This window comes from Mastomys coucha, unplaced genomic scaffold, assembly GCF_008632895.1.
Source record: "Mastomys coucha isolate ucsf_1 unplaced genomic scaffold, UCSF_Mcou_1 pScaffold22, whole genome shotgun sequence".
NCBI lineage: Eukaryota > Metazoa > Chordata > Mammalia > Rodentia > Muridae > Mastomys > Mastomys coucha.
In genome coordinates this window covers 43,991,037-44,011,067 of record NW_022196905.1, presented here as the reverse complement: position 1 = coordinate 44,011,067, position 20,031 = coordinate 43,991,037, and the positions used below count along the sequence as shown (strand labels likewise).

At 39.0% G+C, this 20,031-nt stretch overlaps 1 protein-coding gene across 1 annotated transcript in view; it reads right to left on the bottom strand.

The window, feature by feature from the left end:
* Positions 1 to 20,031, bottom strand: part of LOC116104528 (cytosolic beta-glucosidase-like) — a 101,653-nt gene that overhangs the window by 56,562 nt on the left and 25,060 nt on the right. Inside the window, 3 exon segments of the mRNA XM_031391068.1 lie at positions 5,554 to 5,677; positions 6,773 to 7,575; positions 18,976 to 19,203. Coding sequence (XP_031246928.1) covers positions 5,554 to 5,677; positions 6,773 to 7,575; positions 18,976 to 19,203 — 1,155 coding nt within the window.

Genomic DNA, 20,031 nt, shown 5'->3' with positions numbered 1-20,031 from the left:
CTCAGGTACTGGAATCCCTGTTCTGAGCTGACAATGAAGTTTTAATTGGTTGGTGCTTCCGAAAGGTCAATGTATTAACTTTTCAGCTCTTTCCTTAATCCTTAGGACGTTTGTGCACATTTAGAAAAATGCAGGTGCTTAACACATTTTGTCCAGTTAAATGGGCCTCTGTGATCTGAAATTGGCATAGGCAGGTGGCTGCCAGGTCTGAGCTACTTTGGGAAATGGATGTATTTCTCCTCTACGAGCTCTCGGTGGGAAGGAGAAGAGGACGGGGGAGGGAGAATACTGACAGACAACAGCAGGGGGACTCTGTGCTCAGCATCTTGTCTTGGTGGTATATCCAACTGCAAGATTTATAACCTTCTTGTTACCATGTATCAGCTTCAACACTTTCCGTGAAGTCTTCAATAACTTCGATGACATCTTGCTGAGGGGTTTTGTCATTAAAAGCCTAAAGCTGGTCATTAACAAACCTTCTCTGCAATCATCCACCGCTGTGCTAGCTCAGGCATGGATCTAACTGGAAAGTTGGGCTGCCTTGGAAACTTTCTAGAAGAATGCGTTTTTATTGTGCAGAGTATATTTCTTTAGGGGAAGAATCCCAATCATTTCATCATTTATTTCTCATTATCTATGGGCTAACCCTTCCCACATAGACACAATCAAATTCAACAAACATGTGTAGCACACTACTATGTAATAGGCACACTGCTTGGGGCTAAATATATAATTAGGAAAAACATAGCTCAGCCTTCAGAGGATCATGCCCACCCACCCCCGAAAAATTAACCATCATTAGCACAACCTTTTGTAATGTGGTGAGAACCAATGCAGGCGTTATAAACATCATCTTGTTCATTTGTCACTGTCTCTTGGAAAATGCATGTTCTTAATAACCTCATCTTTGTGATTAAATGACTAGTGCTTTGCCTACTTGGGAAATCAACCAACCTGCATTGAAAGTATGGTACACATACATAGTGAGATTTTTATCTGGACAGAATGAAAGAATGAAATTATATTTTCAGGAAGTAGATGGTATTGGGGATCATTATGTTAAGCAAAATAAGCCAGACTCATAAAGACAAGTAGTACAGATTAGCTTATACTCAGATTCTAGATGGAGGGCATGAAGGTAGACAGGGGACAGTAAGAGGGGAATAAAGAAATCTAAAGGGAGATAGAGAGGAGTATGAAAGAGTAGTGGCATATCTGTGAGAAGAAAAGTGAAAAGGAGGATGATTTGGGGAAAGAAGAGAACTAGCAACAAGAGTGGGAGGAGGGGAAGGGAGGAAAGTAGATGAGAGGGAGTCACTAGTAGAACAAAGCATAATGATACCCATGTATGTAGAGGGAGAGTTAGACACACATCTATTACCTCAGCACCCAGGGATGCAGGTAGGACGATTCAAAATTCAAATCCAACCTTGGCTCTATGAAACCCTATCTCAGAAGTTAAATAAAATTTGAAAAATCTATTAATGCTTATTTAAGAATTTTTTATCAAAGCTAATAACCACCTAGCTGGCATATCTAGATTGCAAAAAGAGGTTTTGCATAACTTCACACATGTTTCCCTGTCCTACCCAAACACAGAAGATCAGGCCATTAAAAAGTATGGAAAGGACCTATAATCTCAAGCTGAAAAAGAACAATCTGGATGCAGAAAACAATTAAGCAAATACGAGGAAGAACATGAGCCAGGACTATAACCACTTTCATGAGAATTAGTTCATGCTGGAGTCTTGCTGTGGCAGACTGTCCCCTGACCTCACTCCTCCTCATATCCATCTGCAGCACTGAGAATGGAAGGCTTCCATCCAGGAACATTTGTGCAGGGAATTTTGAAAATGCCCATTGGTTTTGAACATTCACCACTGGTGCTAAACTTATGAATAGACTCATACATTGTATGAAACACAATCATTTCTAGATTACTGAGCTCCAAACATACAAAAATCCATCTAAATGAATTTTCTTGCGAACAATTTGGTTTTTCACCTAATTTTGTGCCCTGTCAGAAGGAAATAATGAGAGGAGATTTACCTCTCTACTAATATCAGGAAGGAAATAGCCAATTGGTCAATGCTTCACACAGTGATAAAACGTGCAGGCATGAGAGACTTCTCTGCTACAATGTAAGAGGAGGACACAGGGGTTTAAATAGGCTTGGACCATAGGAAGTGACACTATGAGGAAGTGCGGCCTTATTGGAGGAGGTGTAAGGTTGTTAGAGGAAGTGTATCATTGCCCAGGCGAGGCTTTGAGGCCTCATATATAGGCTCAAGTATGGCCAGTGTGATCCAGACCCTCCTCCTGGCTGTCTTCAGATCAAGATGTAGAACTCTTGTCCTCTAGCAGCCCGGCTACCTGCAGGCTGCCAGGCTTCCCACCATGATGATAATGGAGTGAACTCTAAAACTATAAGCCAGCCACAATGAAATGTTTTCTTTTATAGGAGTGGCCTTGGTCATGGTGTCTCTTCACAGGGGAAAGAACAGGCAATAGAGGGTGCACAAATGGTATTTCTTATATTAGAAATTTATTCTACTATTTGTTGTAGGGAGCAGAGGACAGAGGACAAACTGTGTGAGTCAGTTCTCTTCTCCTATCATGTGGGTCCAAGAGTTTGAACTCAGGTTTGGAGGTTTGACGACAGGTACCTTTGCCAACTGAGCCACGCCACAGGCGCTATAATGTTATGTACTTATCATTCCTTTTAGTTTTGAGATTATAATATAAATCATTTCCCCCTTCCCTTTCCTCTTTCTAAACTCTCCCATATACCCACCGACCTTTGATCTTTTCTTCAAATTCATGGCCTCATTTTTCATTAATGGTTGAGGCTATACATATTCCTAAATATATAAGTACAACCTGTGCAATATGTATAATGTTACTCATATGTATGTTTTCATGGTTGATCATTTGGCATTAGATAATCAATTGATGTACTCTTCCTTGGCAAAGATTACTTCCGTGTTCAGTATCCATTAGTTGACTGTGGTTCTTTGTGTACAGTTGAAGCCTTGGGATCTTTCTCTTATTCTTTTGGCATATCTGTTGTTGGTCTTTGTTCAGCTCATGTTTATGCAGTCATGTAGGTTAGACTTTAAATAGCAAGAAAAATAACCCATAATAAGAATATTTTAAGAATGCACATTTTGTAACAATAATTAACACTAGCTTAGGACTTCCAATGTGCCTGACAATTGCATGGAGAGGTTTATACTGTAAATTATTAGGTGGAATCTTTGTAACACCTCTGCCACTGAAGCTATTATTCCCACACTTACCCATGAACAAATCAGGGACCTCTAGGTTAAGCTACTTGCCAAAGGCCCTGCAATGAGGAATTTACAAAGCTGAAAAATAAGCCTAGTTTTGTCAAGATTGGAGTGCAGCTTTACTCATGCCTGTATTTATGTTAATTAAAATATGTCCTATTTAAAGACACTTAAGTAGAATTTTTTTATATAATATATAATAGAGTTTATTCAGGGCATAGGAAGGGGAGTTAAGAGGATGAGAGAGCAGAGAGAAGAAGAAGGTAGAGACATATAGGCCCACCATGGCCATGTGGAGGTGGGGTGAGGGAATGGGGTTTAAGGGGACAAGAGGCAAGAGAGAGGCAAGAGCACTAGAGGGTAAGAGCGACATTTAAGTAGAATTAAACAATATGATAATAATGAATTTCTCTCTCTCCCTGTCCCTGTCCCTCTCCCTTTTCTTCTCCCTCTCTCTCTCTTCTTCCTTCTTCCTCTCCCCATTTCTTCCTTCCCAAAAATGAGCCAGAAACATTACCTTACATTTAGTGCTCAATAAATTGCTGTGGGATTTTACCGGGGGAGCCCTGTAAACCCTGTAGGCAACTATAGCATCATTATGTGCCTGTCCATATGCACGATATAGGGGGTGGGCAGGTGGTTCACAGGAATAACAAGGCCATCTTTGATTGTTGTTGGGTCCTCGTCTGCAGAGCTTCCTACAAATGTCTTCCTTAAACTGTTATTATTTTTAATTTTTTTAATTATTTTTTAAAGATTTATTTATTTATTATATGTAAGTACACTGTAACTGTCTTCAGACGCACCAGACGAAGGGCGTCAGATCTCATTATGGGTGGTTGTGAGCCACCATGTGGTTGCTGGGATTTGAACTCATGACCTTCCGAAGAGCAGTCGGTGCTCTTCCCGGCTGAGCCATCTCACCAGCCCCTATTTTTAATTTTTTAAACAGATGCTTCTTACTAGGAAAGTTCTTGCCAAGCATGATCATCAACACTGCCTCCAAGGAGTCTCCAAGAATCCACAAGTAGCTCTCACTCATCTATTCAGGTAACAGGCCAAATATGTGGGCTAAGATTCCTCCAACATCACAGAACCAGTTAATCCTTTCAGAGACATGAAGAACAGCTGCAGAGGACCTAGATAAACCCTGAACAGCAATCTTAAGAAAAAGGCTTTGTGCTAGGAGGAAAAAATTCACTGTGTCTCAGAAAAATACAAAAAAAAAAAATCCATAATGATATTAATAACACATTCTGCTCTGTCACAGGAAAAGTTGCTAAGTAGTTTTTTTATTTTTATTTTATTTCATTTGATTTGATTTGATGTAAGCAAGTAACTTGGACCCCTTGCAAGTTAGTTTCCTCATCTGTAAGAAGGCACTGATTACTCAAATCACTGTTTGGGACTTAAGTGGCATAATGGCGTCAATAAATCTCTTTTTGTTCCAATCAGAATGGAGTTAAGAAGAAAGTGCTTAGTAATAACTTTTATGGAAGTAAAATTCAAGTCTCTCAAGGAAATGAATGCAACCAGATTTCGTGAAAGGCTGGAATGAAAGACTCATGCTCCCCCTGCCTCTGGGACCCACTTCCCTTTCTGCTCAGTATCTCCCACCTGCTGCTAAGGTCATAAGGCAGAATGAAGCCTGAAGCCAGAAATGGCCCAGGAAGTTGCTTCCCTACTCCCTAAAATCTACGAAAAGACAGATCCATTCAAGTACAGACTCCAGTGAGAGACTAGGACTGGTTCAGTTCACACCATGTGAGTTCATCTAAAACAACCCATTATTTGTTGACAGGTACAGTTATCTCTCCAGGATTTCAAGGGGAACTTCTGCTAAGCATACAAAAGGGGATCATAGCCACCTCACAGAAGGGGACTTGTTAACACACAGAATAACATAATAGTTAGGACATCAAAATATGCAAATGGATTTGCTATAGCTGAGCAGTGTTGACGTTTTATGATATTTAATGATTTCCCTGCCGCTCTATTCTTGTTACCTTCACCTAAGAATCAGGAAACGCTGAAGACAGCTGCTTTTTCCTTGACTCTGTTTCAGTGGAGTGGAAGCTGGGCCTAATCCTCACCTTCCTCTTCTCTAACTACCTGCTCTCACCCCTCTCCTAATTACATGGCTTTACGCTCATTTACATGAATTTCAACTTTCAAAATCAATGGTCTTTGTGGAATGCAAATAAGCACATGGTAAAATTATATTAAGTTTGCACAATTGATCTTTCATCATTTCAAATGGTACCTTTGAATAGTTCCTGAAATGTCGGTCTGAAATACTCCCAATGCTGAGTGTCATCAAGAGATGGGGGGTCATACTGGGGAAACCCATTCTCAGTGATGTAAATTACAGGGTTATTATATGTATCCTAGAACAAGAGAGCAGAAGTTTCATTCCAAACAGATGTTAAAAAAAATAGATAGCTCATAAAATCAGGTGCATTACCCTCTATCTTCTGGAAGCTACAACCCCAAAACTAGTTTTCATCAAATTGCACTGACCCTATTAACTTAATTTTCCACACACTGACCTTTTATGACTAACAATGGAAAAGCAAAACTGTGCAAATGTCCATGAAGACAGTCAAATGACTCTTAACATAATGAGAAGACAGAAATATCTTTCTTCCCATCAGCATCTGCTGATTGTCACTGCTCCTTAACCCCTTGGTCCTGCTAGCAGGTACATTTTCTATCGCCCACAGGAGGGGTCCAGAAAACTGTACCTTGAAATTGTAATTTCAGTTGCCAACATAGGGGAGACCCAGAAAGCATTCAGTTCTCTTTCTTTTAAATGCCATTTCTAACCATAGCAGTGACATCAACTTGAAAACTATGTCCAAGCTGTTCATATAGTCACAACAGAATTTAACAACAAATTTTGGTATAAAAGCCAGCTACTTAGTTTTAATGAATTCAAATCTTAGTCTTTTCTTCCCAGCAAGCAACTTAACATAACTAATCCCAAAAATCATCTCTTTTTGGGTCCATGCGTATGAATATATTTGATTCTCTGGTGTTGTACTGGCTGGATTTGTGTGCCAACTTGACACAGGCTGGAGTTATCACAGAGAAGAGAGTTTCAGTTGGGAAGTGCCTCCATGAGATCCACCTGTGGGGCATTTTCTCAATTAGTGACCAAGGGGGTAGGGCCCCTTGTGGGTGGTGCCATCCCTGGGCTGGAAGTCTTGAATTCTATAAGAAAGCAGGCTGAGCAAACCAGGAAAAAGCAAGCCAGTAAGGAACATCCCTCCATGGCCTCTGCATCAGCTCCTGCTTCCTGACCTGCTTGAGTTCCAGTCCTGTCTTCCTTGGGTGATAAACAGCAATGTAAAAGTAAGCTGAATAAACCCTTTCCTCCCCAACTTGCTTTTTGATCATGATGTTTGTGCAGGAATAGAAACCCTGACTAAGACAGGTGTCCTTCTGTACTTGGGTACACATATACACAAACATTAATTTACCTTAATATATCTCAGTAGTTTATGTATTCCCCATGGCACCACATAAATCCAACAGACATTTTTCCAAGATGTATTGGGAAAAAATTCAATCTCCACATCCTGAAGAAAGCTCAGTTCTCTTTTCTTATTCTCCTGATGCCTGACTAAGCGAGTTGTATAATATTGAACAGCAAAGAAATCAGCAATGCCTTTGATCATTTTCTTCTCTTCTTCAGTGAATTCTTGAAGCCTTGATGATGGATATCCTTGCTTTTTGCTCATGGAGGCAACCTGGGACTTGACAACATCTGGATAATGGCCATCAATAAATATGGGTTTGGCAAAGAAATCCAAGTGGAAATTGATGACCATCTTAGTATCTTTCTGATCAGTCTCTGAGTTGGGATCTGCTGGTTTTATCCAGCAAAAAAAAAAAAATAATGATAGGGACACAAAGCCCTTCTGTTCTTCTCAGAATAAAGAATCATAGCTGTGCCAGGATCTGGCATGAGTCTTAATCAAATTATGAGCTGCTTGATAAGCCCCAATCCCAACAGGAGGCACACTGGGAGCAAAGATGGCCATGACGTAGACCAAAAGAGCAAGAATATTAGGCTCATTTATGGTGATCCACTGCTTCACTCAGTCTCCATAGGTGCTGAAGCAAAACTGAGCATATTTGTCAGAGGCTTCAACAATTGCTTCCGACAATCAGCCTCCTAAGTCTTCTAGATCCTGAGGCAAATCAAAGTGATAGATGACCACTATGGGCGTCACCCCATTCCTTAACAACTCATATATGATAATGTTGTAATAGTTGATTCCTGGGGCATGGGGGGATGTAAGAAATAAAATGTTATTTTTAGTATCTTGTCAACACATTTTAGGAGACTGGTATCAGAATGAGTCTAATTCAAAATAAAGTGTATTATGTATTCCAGTGGATCAATGAAACATTGTAAAGAAGCATGCAAAATGCCAGAGCAGACAGGATAATCAGGACATGATGATGAGACATATTCCCAGGATGAGAAGATAGTTACTCCAAAACAGATACTTTTGAGAAAGTTGTTGTCATCTAATATTATGCTGGTTTTGGTTTTGTTGAAATCAACTCCATAAGAACACAACCTCTATGTGAGGTGTAATTTGTGATTTGTCTCTAAATTCCCAAACCCTAGTATCCTATCACAAGTTCAGCAATTAATAAAGGTATATTCAGTTGATGAATCTTAGGAGTGTTAAAACATAAAGAAAGAAAGCAGAGCAAATAACTGCCTCAGTTCCTTGCCAAGACTAATCAATTGTCTTACAAGTCTAGGGAAAGAAGCCCACTGAGTAGACACAAAACTTTAGCATCAAAGACAAGTGCAGTGGGATATACCTATGGTCCTAAATACTTGGATCTATATGAGTCAAGTACATTTGGGCCAGTCTCAGCAGCACTGAGATAGCCTTTTTCAGGAATCTAAAAAGTTCTATATGTATTTCAGAATGTGGATAAAAGATACCAAGAATTCTCACACAGTACTCCTCCCTGGTTGGAGTTCACACTTCAATTCTGACCATCTACAAGAATAACAATCAAGTCCTTCCTCTCAGTTGATTCCTCCACAATGGCATGAACTGGGGAGTATAGTGAGAACAACTGTTGCAGAATTCAAAAGAATGGTATTAAGTTGAAGAGATTCTGCCTCAGAAACTAAGGGCAAGAAGATACTGGTAGTAGTCTCATACAGTGACTCTTGCCTGGAAAGACACTCTTTTTTGTGGTTTTCCCAGACAGGGTTTCTCTGTGTAGCCCTGGTTGTCCTGGAACTCAGTCTGGAGACCAGGCTGGCCTCGACACAGAAATTTGCCTGCCTCTGCCTCCCAAGTGCTAGGATTAATGGCGTGTGCCACCATCACCCAGCTTGAAAGGGACTCTTTAAGGAGAGGATAGTGATACTATGCCTGGCTTTATGTTTATAAGAATGGAAGAAACCAATGCTTAGAGAAGAAAAGCTATCCTGGGCTAAGGGGCTTTTAGGGAAATGGTGTTAAATCATGAGTAGGATTGCTCTACACAGATGCACTAAATTCACTAAAAAGGCATACTGACAAGGAAGTTCTCCTTCTTTTCTAACTTAGTGAATATAGGAACAGACTTCTGAACAGATTCACCAGTTTTGTCTTCTCTTTGCTCATTGCTTAAGGGCATATTGATAGGAAAGCTCTAGTATGCTGGGCATAAAAACTTAGGTAAGCATGACCCTCTTCCTCAAGGAATCTACTAAGAACTCTACAGATAAGACAGATACACTTATGAATAGGTGAAAATGGTAAGACTACATAGTACAGATAATGTTTAGTGTTTTATTTTAAAATGAGATAAACCAGGCTGGAGAGATGGCACAGTGGTTAAGAGCACTTAACTACTATTCTTCCAGAAGTGGTGAGTTCAATACACAGCAACCATGCTCACAACCATCTGTAATGAGGTCTGGTGCCCTTTTCTGGCACAGGCAGGCAGAACACTTTATGCATAACAATTCAATCCATAAATAAATAAATAAATAAATAAATAACCTATACCCACCCTAAACTTAGGGAGGGCCTCTGCAAGCATGCTCTAAGAACAATATACCTTAATGGATTCAATATTGAATCATGATGCCAGCCAATATAAAGTCTATGGCCACTCTGTCACCTACTAGGTCCATGATCTTGGGCTACAAGAGCTACCTGAATTATCTTTATTCATCTATAAAATATGCATAACCCTAAAATCCTACTTCAGTGAGTTATTATGTTGGGGTATAATCAGTTGATAGACTAAACATGTTAAGAACATTTCTTAACTCATAATAAGGGCTCAATACAGGTCATCCGTCATTTTATTAATTAATATTATTGTTATTGTTGGGTGAACATATACTATCATCATAAGACAATAAGAACGTGTTCCTTAAAGAGAAAAAAAAAAAGAGAAGCAAATGTCTAGAACATCCAAGGAGATATAAACATGAAGACCATCCAAAGAAGAAAACAAGGTTTACTCAGTTTTCTATAGTATGGAAGTCAATCACCATAACAAGAATTTGGCAAGTACTCAAGGACAGTCGAGAGAAAGAAAAAGCAAAAGCAGGTTTCAAACATGCTATAACTGGAGTTGCTGGCACAGGCAGTTAGAAGAGAGCTGAGTAGAAGTGAGTGTCTTCTGTGATTGGTTTGTGGGACATATTTAGCTTTCTCCAGTTGGCCTGAGTTGGATGCAGACCTCTGTTAGGAACAAAAACTACCGAAAGTGAAAGTTGCTAGCTAACCCTGACTCTTCTGGGCAGACAGCTACAGAGGTTGTGGTTTAGCTGTCTGGGTCTCTCATGTGGGTCAGAGTTTTATTTTGATATGCTGTCTGGACAGTGTTTATATAGTTACTCTCTTAAAAGAGGTGTTCTTCTGGGAACTAAAAGTTCAGTGTACAAGACTCCTACCTCATCAAAAGAGGAGAGAGAATGGGGAGAAGAAAGCAGAGTAAGGAGAGACCACATTAGGCATCAGGGTAGTAGTAACCTGTCTGAGTATTTTTAACCACGGCTCACTCATTTCAAAAGAGGAAAATAATGTGAGTCACATATAAGAACTCCATGTCTTGGGAACACATTTGTTTGTGACTGCAGCAAAATAACTCCTTCTCTTCTCAAAGATACCCACGGATTAAATGAGTATGAGACCAATCAGAGCCAGAGGCGACTATAAAACTGCAATTAAAGTAAAGACCTTGATCCAGGAAGGTTTCTCTAGACTTTTAGATTTTTTCAAATAGACTCAGCAGAACACATAAGTCCTTAGAAGTAAAAAAATAAAAAATAAAAAAAGAGTACAGGTAAGAAAAATAATCAGACTATATAGAATAAATCAGATGTGGAGACTGTGGTAGACTGAAAAAGACTAATTTGTTGCAATTGGCTTTGAAGGTAAAGAAAGATAACCACAAGCCAATAGAAGCAAGTAAAGGTGGCCCTCAAAAGATTGCCAGCAATCTTCTGCCTACTCAGACCTCAGTACCATATGTCAACAACACATATGAACCAAGGCGAAGACCACCCCACACACTTTAGAAAAAAACACAGTCCTGTAAATCCCTCCATTCCAGTTGACAGAGCTCTGAGGATGCAGAGTTGTGTGGCACATATGCATGTTTCTGTGTGTGTGTGTGTGTGTGTGAGAGAGAGAGAGAGAGAGAAAGAGAGAAAGAGAGAGAGGGAGAGAGAGAGAGAGAGCACATTCACTTTTGCTTAATTTTAGCATTAAGCTCAAGAGGGGAGCAATTCTATTCCTATTACACACATGAAAATTGGTATCAAGAGAGCCTGGGTGTTGTCAAATGAAATTGACAATATTTAGTCCCACACTGAGCCTGAGTTTTCCCCCACTACAACATATCATCTCTCCTGTTTACAAATGTTCCTGAACCAGAAAAATGGGACCTTTCTTTCATTAACCTCAACTTCTGCCTACTCAGATCTGGTCATAATATCAGATCTTTTTTATTATTCTTTTATGAGGAATCTTTAAGGGTAGCCAATCAACTTTAATTTAAGCAACATGATAATCATGAGTTGGCATTAAATACATTTTCAGTGTTTAGGAATTCATGCTCTGCTGCATAATTTATATGTAATATTGCAGAATGAAATACCTTTCTTATTTCAGCTTTATACAGTTTACTTGATGATATAATAAAACATTTAAAACTTTTCGGTGAGATGGTAGAGTGGTGTGTGTGTGTGTGTGTGTGTGTGTGTGTGTGTGTGTGTGTGTGTGTGTGTGTTAATAAGGAAGGATTGAATCTACAGTTTTATGAACAATAGGAAATTCCTCTGCCATTGAACTGCATCCCCTGTAGGGATGAGATGCCAGGGGCAGAGCGCCATATTAACATAACTTACTGAAAGGAACTTGGATGAATCCCTTGACCTCTGTATGCCTACACTCATTTGTGAGAGGTGCTAACAGTGCCACCTTGCGGCTATTATAAGAATTGGATAAGTTCATATTGTTGAAAGTGTTGAATTTCATTTATGAATAAGACTTGTAATCTCATGAGACTTCTATATCTCGGTTGTCTCTTGGGGGGATCTCTATCACATTAATGTTATCTCTAGGGTAATGGTCATTATCTCTAGGAAGCACAGACTGCACATTATTGCTTTCCTGATTTCAGAATGTCGCATAATAAACTACTATCATGACCACAATTCTAAATCAGATACATTTACATTGGTTCCCAGGAAAATGCCTTAGATCTGGGGATCAGGGTCTCTTTAAAATTTATGGCTTCTCTTTTCACTAATTGGTTTTACATGAGTATAATATGTATATGTATATATATGTATATATGTGTGTTTGTGAATATATAAGTATATATTGACATATATACTTAAACATGTGTGTATATATATTCATATACATATATAGTTTGTATCATGCTTCTTATAAGTTTTCAGGGCAATCATTCATTTTGACATCCAGATTTTTAAAAATATTTTAGGCCTAAAGTCTTACCAATTTTCAGATATACATGAAATAAACTGTTAAGAAAAAGAAAAAAAAGACTTGTAAGCTTCAGGGACAGCTCACCCCCCCCCCATGTTCTCAAGGGACTGCCTGTTAGAAATCTAAGGGTTTGGAATTGAAAGATCATTTGATTCCTGTCTGTTGAGATACTTAGGACAATACTGACTCTTTGAGGAAGGAACACTTCTACATGTTTTCTCTAATAGTTGATACTACATATCTGTTTCCTCTTTTATGATTCATTTCTTTTTCTTTTATGTACATTGGTGGTTTACCTGTGTGTATGATTGTGTGAGGATGCTAGGTCCCCTGGAACTGGAACTACAGACAGTTGTGAGCTAACATGTGAGGACTAGGAGTTGAACCCAGGTTCTCTGGAAGAGCAACCAATGTGCTTAACCATAAAGCCATCTCTCCAGGCTCCACTTTTGTCTGAATTAAGCCCATTTCTGTTTAGTTGGTCTTTGAAAACTTGGAGTAGATTTGAGATATATGAAAAATAAACCTTAGTAGTGTAACTAACTCACACACAAAGACAGCGTAGGAATGTTGGGTGGTGGGGCTAATGTGGTAAATAAAGTAGGCAGTACTTGAAATACTATGAACATATCAGACACCTAGTGACAATAATTAACTACAACTGAAATTCAAGGAACTTGGAGGCTGAGACCCTGTCTCAGAAGACTCTCATATGTAGGCTTATCTCATCTTAATACATCAGCGCCATTCCTCCATTTCAGAGCATGTTTCCTCTATGTGGCCCATTTGCCATGGTCTCTCAAAAGCCATCATATTTGTCAACACTAGCACAGATCCCTGAACAATCTACCAGCCAACTCAGTTCTCTCAGTTGATCAAATCCAGACTTCTTTGAGAGAAGAAAACAACTGGGCAAGGCCATGTTTTTTAACAAGGCCACAGAAGTTATTCTATACAGGAAATAGGCTTTTTCCTTTGTCCCGTCAGTAGTGACTAGGAATAGAACAGAATGATACAGAACAAAGAAGCTGGGAAACTCTGTGATAAAAGAAAATGACTAGAACTTTCAGAAAGCATGCTTCCAGTAAGACAGAAAGGGGGAGGAAGAGAGAAAGAAGGAAGGAAGGAAGGAAGGAAGGAAGGAAGAAAGGAGGAAGGGAAGGAGGTAGAGAAGGTGGAAGGGAAGGAGGGAAAAAAGGAGAGAAGAAAACAACCAACCAACTAAGGAAGGAAGCCAGGGAGCAAGGCAGCAAGGAAGGAAGGAAGGAAGAAAGAAAAGAAAAGGAAAGAGGAAAGGGAGAAGAGAGAGAGGCTAACAAGCAGGCAGGACAAATTAGCCAACTATGAAATTATAACAAAATTTGTTTTGATCACATGTCCAACCTGTGTCAGATATGTACTAACTCTCTTTGTTTCACACCTCTAGTCTAACCCTACCAGTTTAGTGGTCCAAGAACTGTCTTAGTTCTCTGCTGCTGCTGCTGCTACTACTACTGCTGCTGTAACGAATTACACAGAAATCATCCCATCACTCTGGAGACCAGAAATACAAACAGTTTTCAAGAGGATTAAGTCAATATGGCAATAGAGTCTCCATCTTCTAGCAATCTCTCAATTACAATCCACTTCCTTGTCTTTTCTGGGTGGTAGAGGTCTCCAGAATACCTCTGTTACAGTCTCTTTCTTTGTCTTCACCTCATCTCTCAATCTGCTTCAGTGTTTTTATTCCCAACTCTGATCATCCATCTTCCCTCCTTTAATGATCTATGTGACTACAGTGGTCCCACACAGATCATACAAGATAACCTCATCTCCATATCCTTAACTTAATGACATCTGTAACATTTCTCTTGCCAGTTAAGGTAATGTCTTCACATCTAAAATTCAATACAAGGGCATGTTTGGAATGTAAGGAGACATTATTCAGTCTACAGTTAGGCTGGATGTGAAATACAAGGTAAATTTGAGTTAGTCAACTTATTTAAGTCATTCCTACTAAGTATCTTCATACTTGAAGTCTTAAAGTGAACATGAATTTCTGCATGTATATTCACATTTTTTCTTTCTTTTCAAGACTTGTGTCTCCTAGTAATCCCATAAAACCTATATGTGTGGCAGATATGAAAATGCACTTAGACAGCTAAAAAATACAGAGTTATGTGATTTCAGTCACCAACTCATTCTTTTCTTGTTAAACCTTGAAAACTTGACATTTGAAAAGGAAAAGCTATGCCACAATCTCACATTGTAAAATATTCTGCCAGTTTGAGAACATAGAATTTTACAAGGTTCCAAATGTCCCATAATCAAACTTTGGAATGGGTAGTCAAGTATACACACACACACACACACACACAGAGAGAGAGAGAGAGAGAGAGAGAGAGAGAAAGAGAGAGAGAGAGACAGAGACAGAGACAGAGACAGAGACACAGAGACAGACAAAGACAAACACAGAGACACAGAGAGAGACAGAAACAGAAGAGACAATAGAGACAAATACAGAGAGCGACAGAGACAATAAGAGAAACTGACAGAGACAGAGACAAAGAAACAGAGACAAAGAGTGCTCCTGGACAAAGACAGTAAGAGAGTTTTTAATTTTTTAAGATGTTCTTTGAGAAAATATTTAAATTTGGGGGAGGGGGACACACCAGTCTTTCTGAGTTTAAACCATTTCAATCTCTTAAACAGTTTGCTGCACAAGAATGAGCAACTGCTTGCAGAAATCCTTCCTCTTATAAGCACCTTCTGTGCCCTTTGGTTCTGGAGAAAGTCTCTACTATTAATCAGCTATGGCTGAGGCCAAACACACACACAAAAAAAATCTTTGGTGATCACCATGTGTGTTTGGCACGAGTCTTTCCTCACTACCCCCAGATCACCTAACTGACTCAAGCAACCTTTGTACCTCTGCTTCCTGTTCCCATTTCTCTGCCTCTATTCTCTTGGCTTACTAACTCACTGTGTACACAAACTTCTGTACATCTTAGTCTGGTTCTCAACATCTGATATATGGGTGCAACTCCATATGTCTTTAATTAAAACATTGGTGAAGGGCAGGGAAAGCTGGGGAGATGGTTCAATCTATACAAGGCTTGCCTTGCAAGTCTGAGGACAAGAGTTCAGTCCCCAGAAACCATATTTTTAAAAGTTCGGTGTGCTGTACTGTGATGGCAGAAACAGAGACAGAAAGACCCATGAAGTTCACTGGCTAGCCCAACCAGCCAGGACTACTCTTCAAATTCTGAGCCAAAAGGGGACCCTATTTCAAAACTAAGATGGAATCAGCCTGAGGAAAGACAGCCAAAGGCTCTCTTCTGGCCTTTACAAGCATGTACATGCATGTGTACACACATACACACACATACACACACACACACACACACACACACACACACTGCCTTTGCAGAACAAACAGAGTAAGTAAATAAATAAGTTTTAAGAGAGAATATCTTCAGGGTTTGCGTGTTTTAGGAAGAAAAAGCAAAGCATGCATTAAATGATGTTAACACCCACAGTAGTCTGGTTCGGTTTTATCTGCAGCAAAATACAGAAATATCTTCAACAGATATGATAAACCAAGATGATGAGAGAAATTTTCACATGCATTCCGTTCCACTTACAATGGCAGTTTAGTTGTAGGAAGTCCTTAATAAGAGGCCTTGTGATCCTAGAGCTTTAGAGAGAGAATGCTGGAGTTGTCTTATAAGCCTGGGGGTAGTCACAGTTCTGAGGATTATTATTGTTTTGTTCTTTACCATGCAAATGGAAGCTCATTGAAAACTCCATGGAAACTTTAATGAAAGGTGTCTTGGGAACATGGAACTTCTATTTCATTGACAGACAAATCATAGCAGACTTCAAGTGGCTTTGCATGGCTTTTGGTGCACTTAATACTGAGTACTATGATTTGATGATTTTGATGTCAAATCTAGGTTAAATTCAGCATATACTTTGTCATATTGGAATTTTGAACCCAAATTTATGCCTGTAGCCCATGATAGGAAGGCCTCTCACTCATAGACCTAATTAATAAGAACATGAAACCACAAAAGCAAGTTCCATGTTTGGCACAGTCACTACCAGATACTACACGCTCAATAAAAAGAGATCACCACCGAACTTAATGGTTTTTAGTGATTGATATTGACCTAAATAAATTACAGAACTATTTACTGAATCCCTCTCTGGAAGACAGTAGACAAGATTACAGGGCTCTCCAGACATAATTATGTGCCCTGCACACTGTAAGCAATTCAAGGGACTGCCTTCCATCTATGCTTTAAGTACACAGTTCTTTAAGCATAAGTCATACTCAATATACTCTGAGTGGAATTAAATGCAAATTACTCACAACACTAACAGTAAAGAGTGTAAGAAATACACTATGAGCTTTTCAAAGTGCTATGAGATAATAGAGGATAGACAGATGACAGATAGATAAATAGATGATAGATAGATAGATAGATAGATAGATAGATAGATAGATAGATAGATAGATAGGTAGATGATAGATAGATAGATAGATAGATAGATAGATAGATAGATAGATAGATAGATAGACAGACAGACAATAGATGAGAAATGGGTAGCTAGATGATAAACAGAGAGATAAGATAGATGGCACATAGATAGGTGATAGATAGATAGATAGATAGATAGATAGATAGATAGATAGATAGATAATAGAAATTTAGATGGCTTCAGAAGTGAATGAAAAGTAAGCCAAACAGAACCTAGAATGATATAGAAAGAAGACAGCTCTTTGTTGAGCCTTGAAAGAATGAGATATGTTTTTTCAATCTTTCTGTTTTAGCAGATGACCCATCTTGCTATGAGCTAGACCAAGTTTTAGGAAAGTTGATGTGGTGGTATTTATAGGAAATTATAGGGAGGACTAGCGGGCACAAAGGGAGAAAATGGGCAGACTTGTCAATGTGTGTGTCAAAATGACCTTGTTGAGATTAATAAACAGTTGAGGACTGGGAGGATGATGATCAAGGCAGAAAGCTAAGAGCTACAAAGGCACAAAGAGAGTCAACTACAACTGGCAAACAGTACGAGGGAAGAAGCAAGACACAGAGCTCATTCAGAGTCAATTGTCAGAGCTTGAGGTAGCATGGTACAAAGAAAAGAGAAGCTAGAGGTGTTGGGTGAGATAGATAGAAAATCATGGACTTACCTTTGACCTGAACAACACATCATTTCTTGTCCAAAGCCAAAATTAAAGTACTCAATGCTGTGCAATAATTCTACATTTATCCAACAGCCCACATTTTGGCTAATACCTCCTGAATTCAGTAATGGGCCTGCTTATCTTGGATTGTTCCTATTGGAGGGCGGGTGAAACAACCTTAAAGTTTAGACCTTCATGTATACTTCCCTGTTGTGGATGCATTTCACAAGGAACAGATCACCCAGTCTTGTTTGACACAAATGCTGCAAATGTCCAAGAACAGGCAGGCACTAGCATAATGGGCTTTTGCATGTAAGGATTTATATAGCTTACTCACATGAATCCCATGCAATCATGAAGGCTCTTGGTGATATAAAGAAAGGAGCCACTCTTGGGCCATACAATTACCCATTCTGTGTTTAGGAAATATTCACTCATTGCACTTCAGTGGCTTCAACTAGTACTTCTATGAGTTATACGAACTTTTTTCTAGACCAAGTAATAATAAAGAGTGTGTATTTAGAAGCCATATGTTGTAGAATATGGAGTTGGCAAACTTTTCCTGCAAAGAATCAGATCATTAATATTTTGGGCTTTGTATACCATATGGTCTCCACCCCAACTACTTACTTTTGCCATTGCAGTAGGGAAGCAGCCATAGATGATGTATAATGAATGGTCATGGCTGTGTTCCAGTAAAACTTTATTTACAAAAGCAGGTGGTGGGCCAGATTTGGTCCCTAGGCCAAGTTTCCAAGCCTATTTTTGTAAAGTGCAGCTAGATCTTCATTTTAGATTTCAGATCTATTTCCTAAATGTGTGGACTTGGACATCTACATCTACAAAATATGATCATGATGTCTTCTTTATTGGTTTGAGGATGGGAGAAAATATATGTTAAAATGTGCAAGTAAAGTATCCAATGGAAAAGTGAATGTTTCTTTTATTTATGTGTTTTAAGAGTAGTTAGCATTTAATAAGCATTTATCATAAGTCAGGTACTAGGAGAAGTACAAAATTATTCCAGGTAATTTTTAATACTTCTCTGAAATGTAAACTTTTACAGTATTCCTTCATACTCATGGAGAAACTGATTCAGTGTGGCTGAAATTCCCCAGCCCTTTTGGCTTCTTCTTTGCAGACTTTATCACCCATAAGGGCTATAATTCCCTTATGGGTGAGACAACTTAAAAAGTGCTTTAATACACCAGCTTTTGAAAATTCACCTTCACTCAGATAGCATCTTACATAAACAGAACTTTTATTCCAGCCTTCTTCATACCTACATATCCCTCCTTTCCTCCAATGAGGAGCTCAACAGCATGGGCAAATCAAAATATTACTGAGAAAGCTAAGGCAAACCCATTTCAAAAATTTTATCCTATAATCAGTCTGGAAACTTTGTGATCTCAAAGCTACCCCGCAGAACAACATGCTGGATTAATTATGCCAGACTGCAGCAATAACCTTGAATTAAAGCTGCAACTTTCTATTTTTAAGAAACACTTGCCTTTCTGGTTGATGAAACCTGTCGTCCCATCAGGTAACAGACGTGACCAGGAAAGAGAGAAACGGTAATGAGTCAATCCAAGCTGTTTGATACATTTCAAATCTTCTTCCCACAGAGTGTAGCTGCCACAAGCTACAACACCAGTCTGGTTCTCAAAAGCTCGCTCTTCTCCCTGATGAGTGAATTTGTCCCAGACACAAGGGTCTCTTCCATCTGCATCCCAGCCTCCTAAGAGAAGGAAGAAAATGAAACAGTTACGGTCTTGACATCAAGAGGCATATGTAGAATGTAAATATTTGTCACCAAAAGAGCATACCTCATTAACTCAATGTACCATATTTATAACTTTAAAATGTGCCTTTAAAATAACATGCATGAATGGGTTATGTGTTTTACTATCCTTGATCCCTGAAGCTGACTAGTAGCAAATGAAAACTTATTGCATAGTGCTGTTGCATAGCAGCCTTTCATAGTTCATTATCCAAAATGCTCTCAGGTGGTAAACAGAGGCAGTCCCTGGCTTACGAATGTCTGAGCATGTTTGAGCATGGCTGCCTTGAGTACATTACTCCTGGTGGTGACTTACAATCTCGTCCTTGCCTATAAGAGTCTGAAGACTATGTCTTTTGGCTACACTTGAACCCATTCTCCTTTTTTTCTGACAGGGAGATCAATAATGGCCCAGGCTGTTATTTATAGAAAGACACAAAGAGCTTCCACTGTTGATACTAGCACTTCAAATGCAGTTGTCTGTACATTTTTAATTCAGCAGATGTTTTGTATCAAGCACCATACCTAGTGAAGGAGATACTCAGGAGGACAACGCTGTGCAGATTGCTGAAGAACTTACCCAAATTCAATTACCAGTTGTAAAACTGCCAATGTAAAGGCCCTAGCCTTCACAGAAACACAGGAAAGAGAAATGAAAAATTATTATCCAATTGTGAGCTCAAATCAGAGGAGGTTTCTTTCTACTTGGTAATTTTATAAACCTAAAGCTGACCTAAACTATGAAGTCTATTAATTTAAGAATATATATGTGTGTGCATATATATA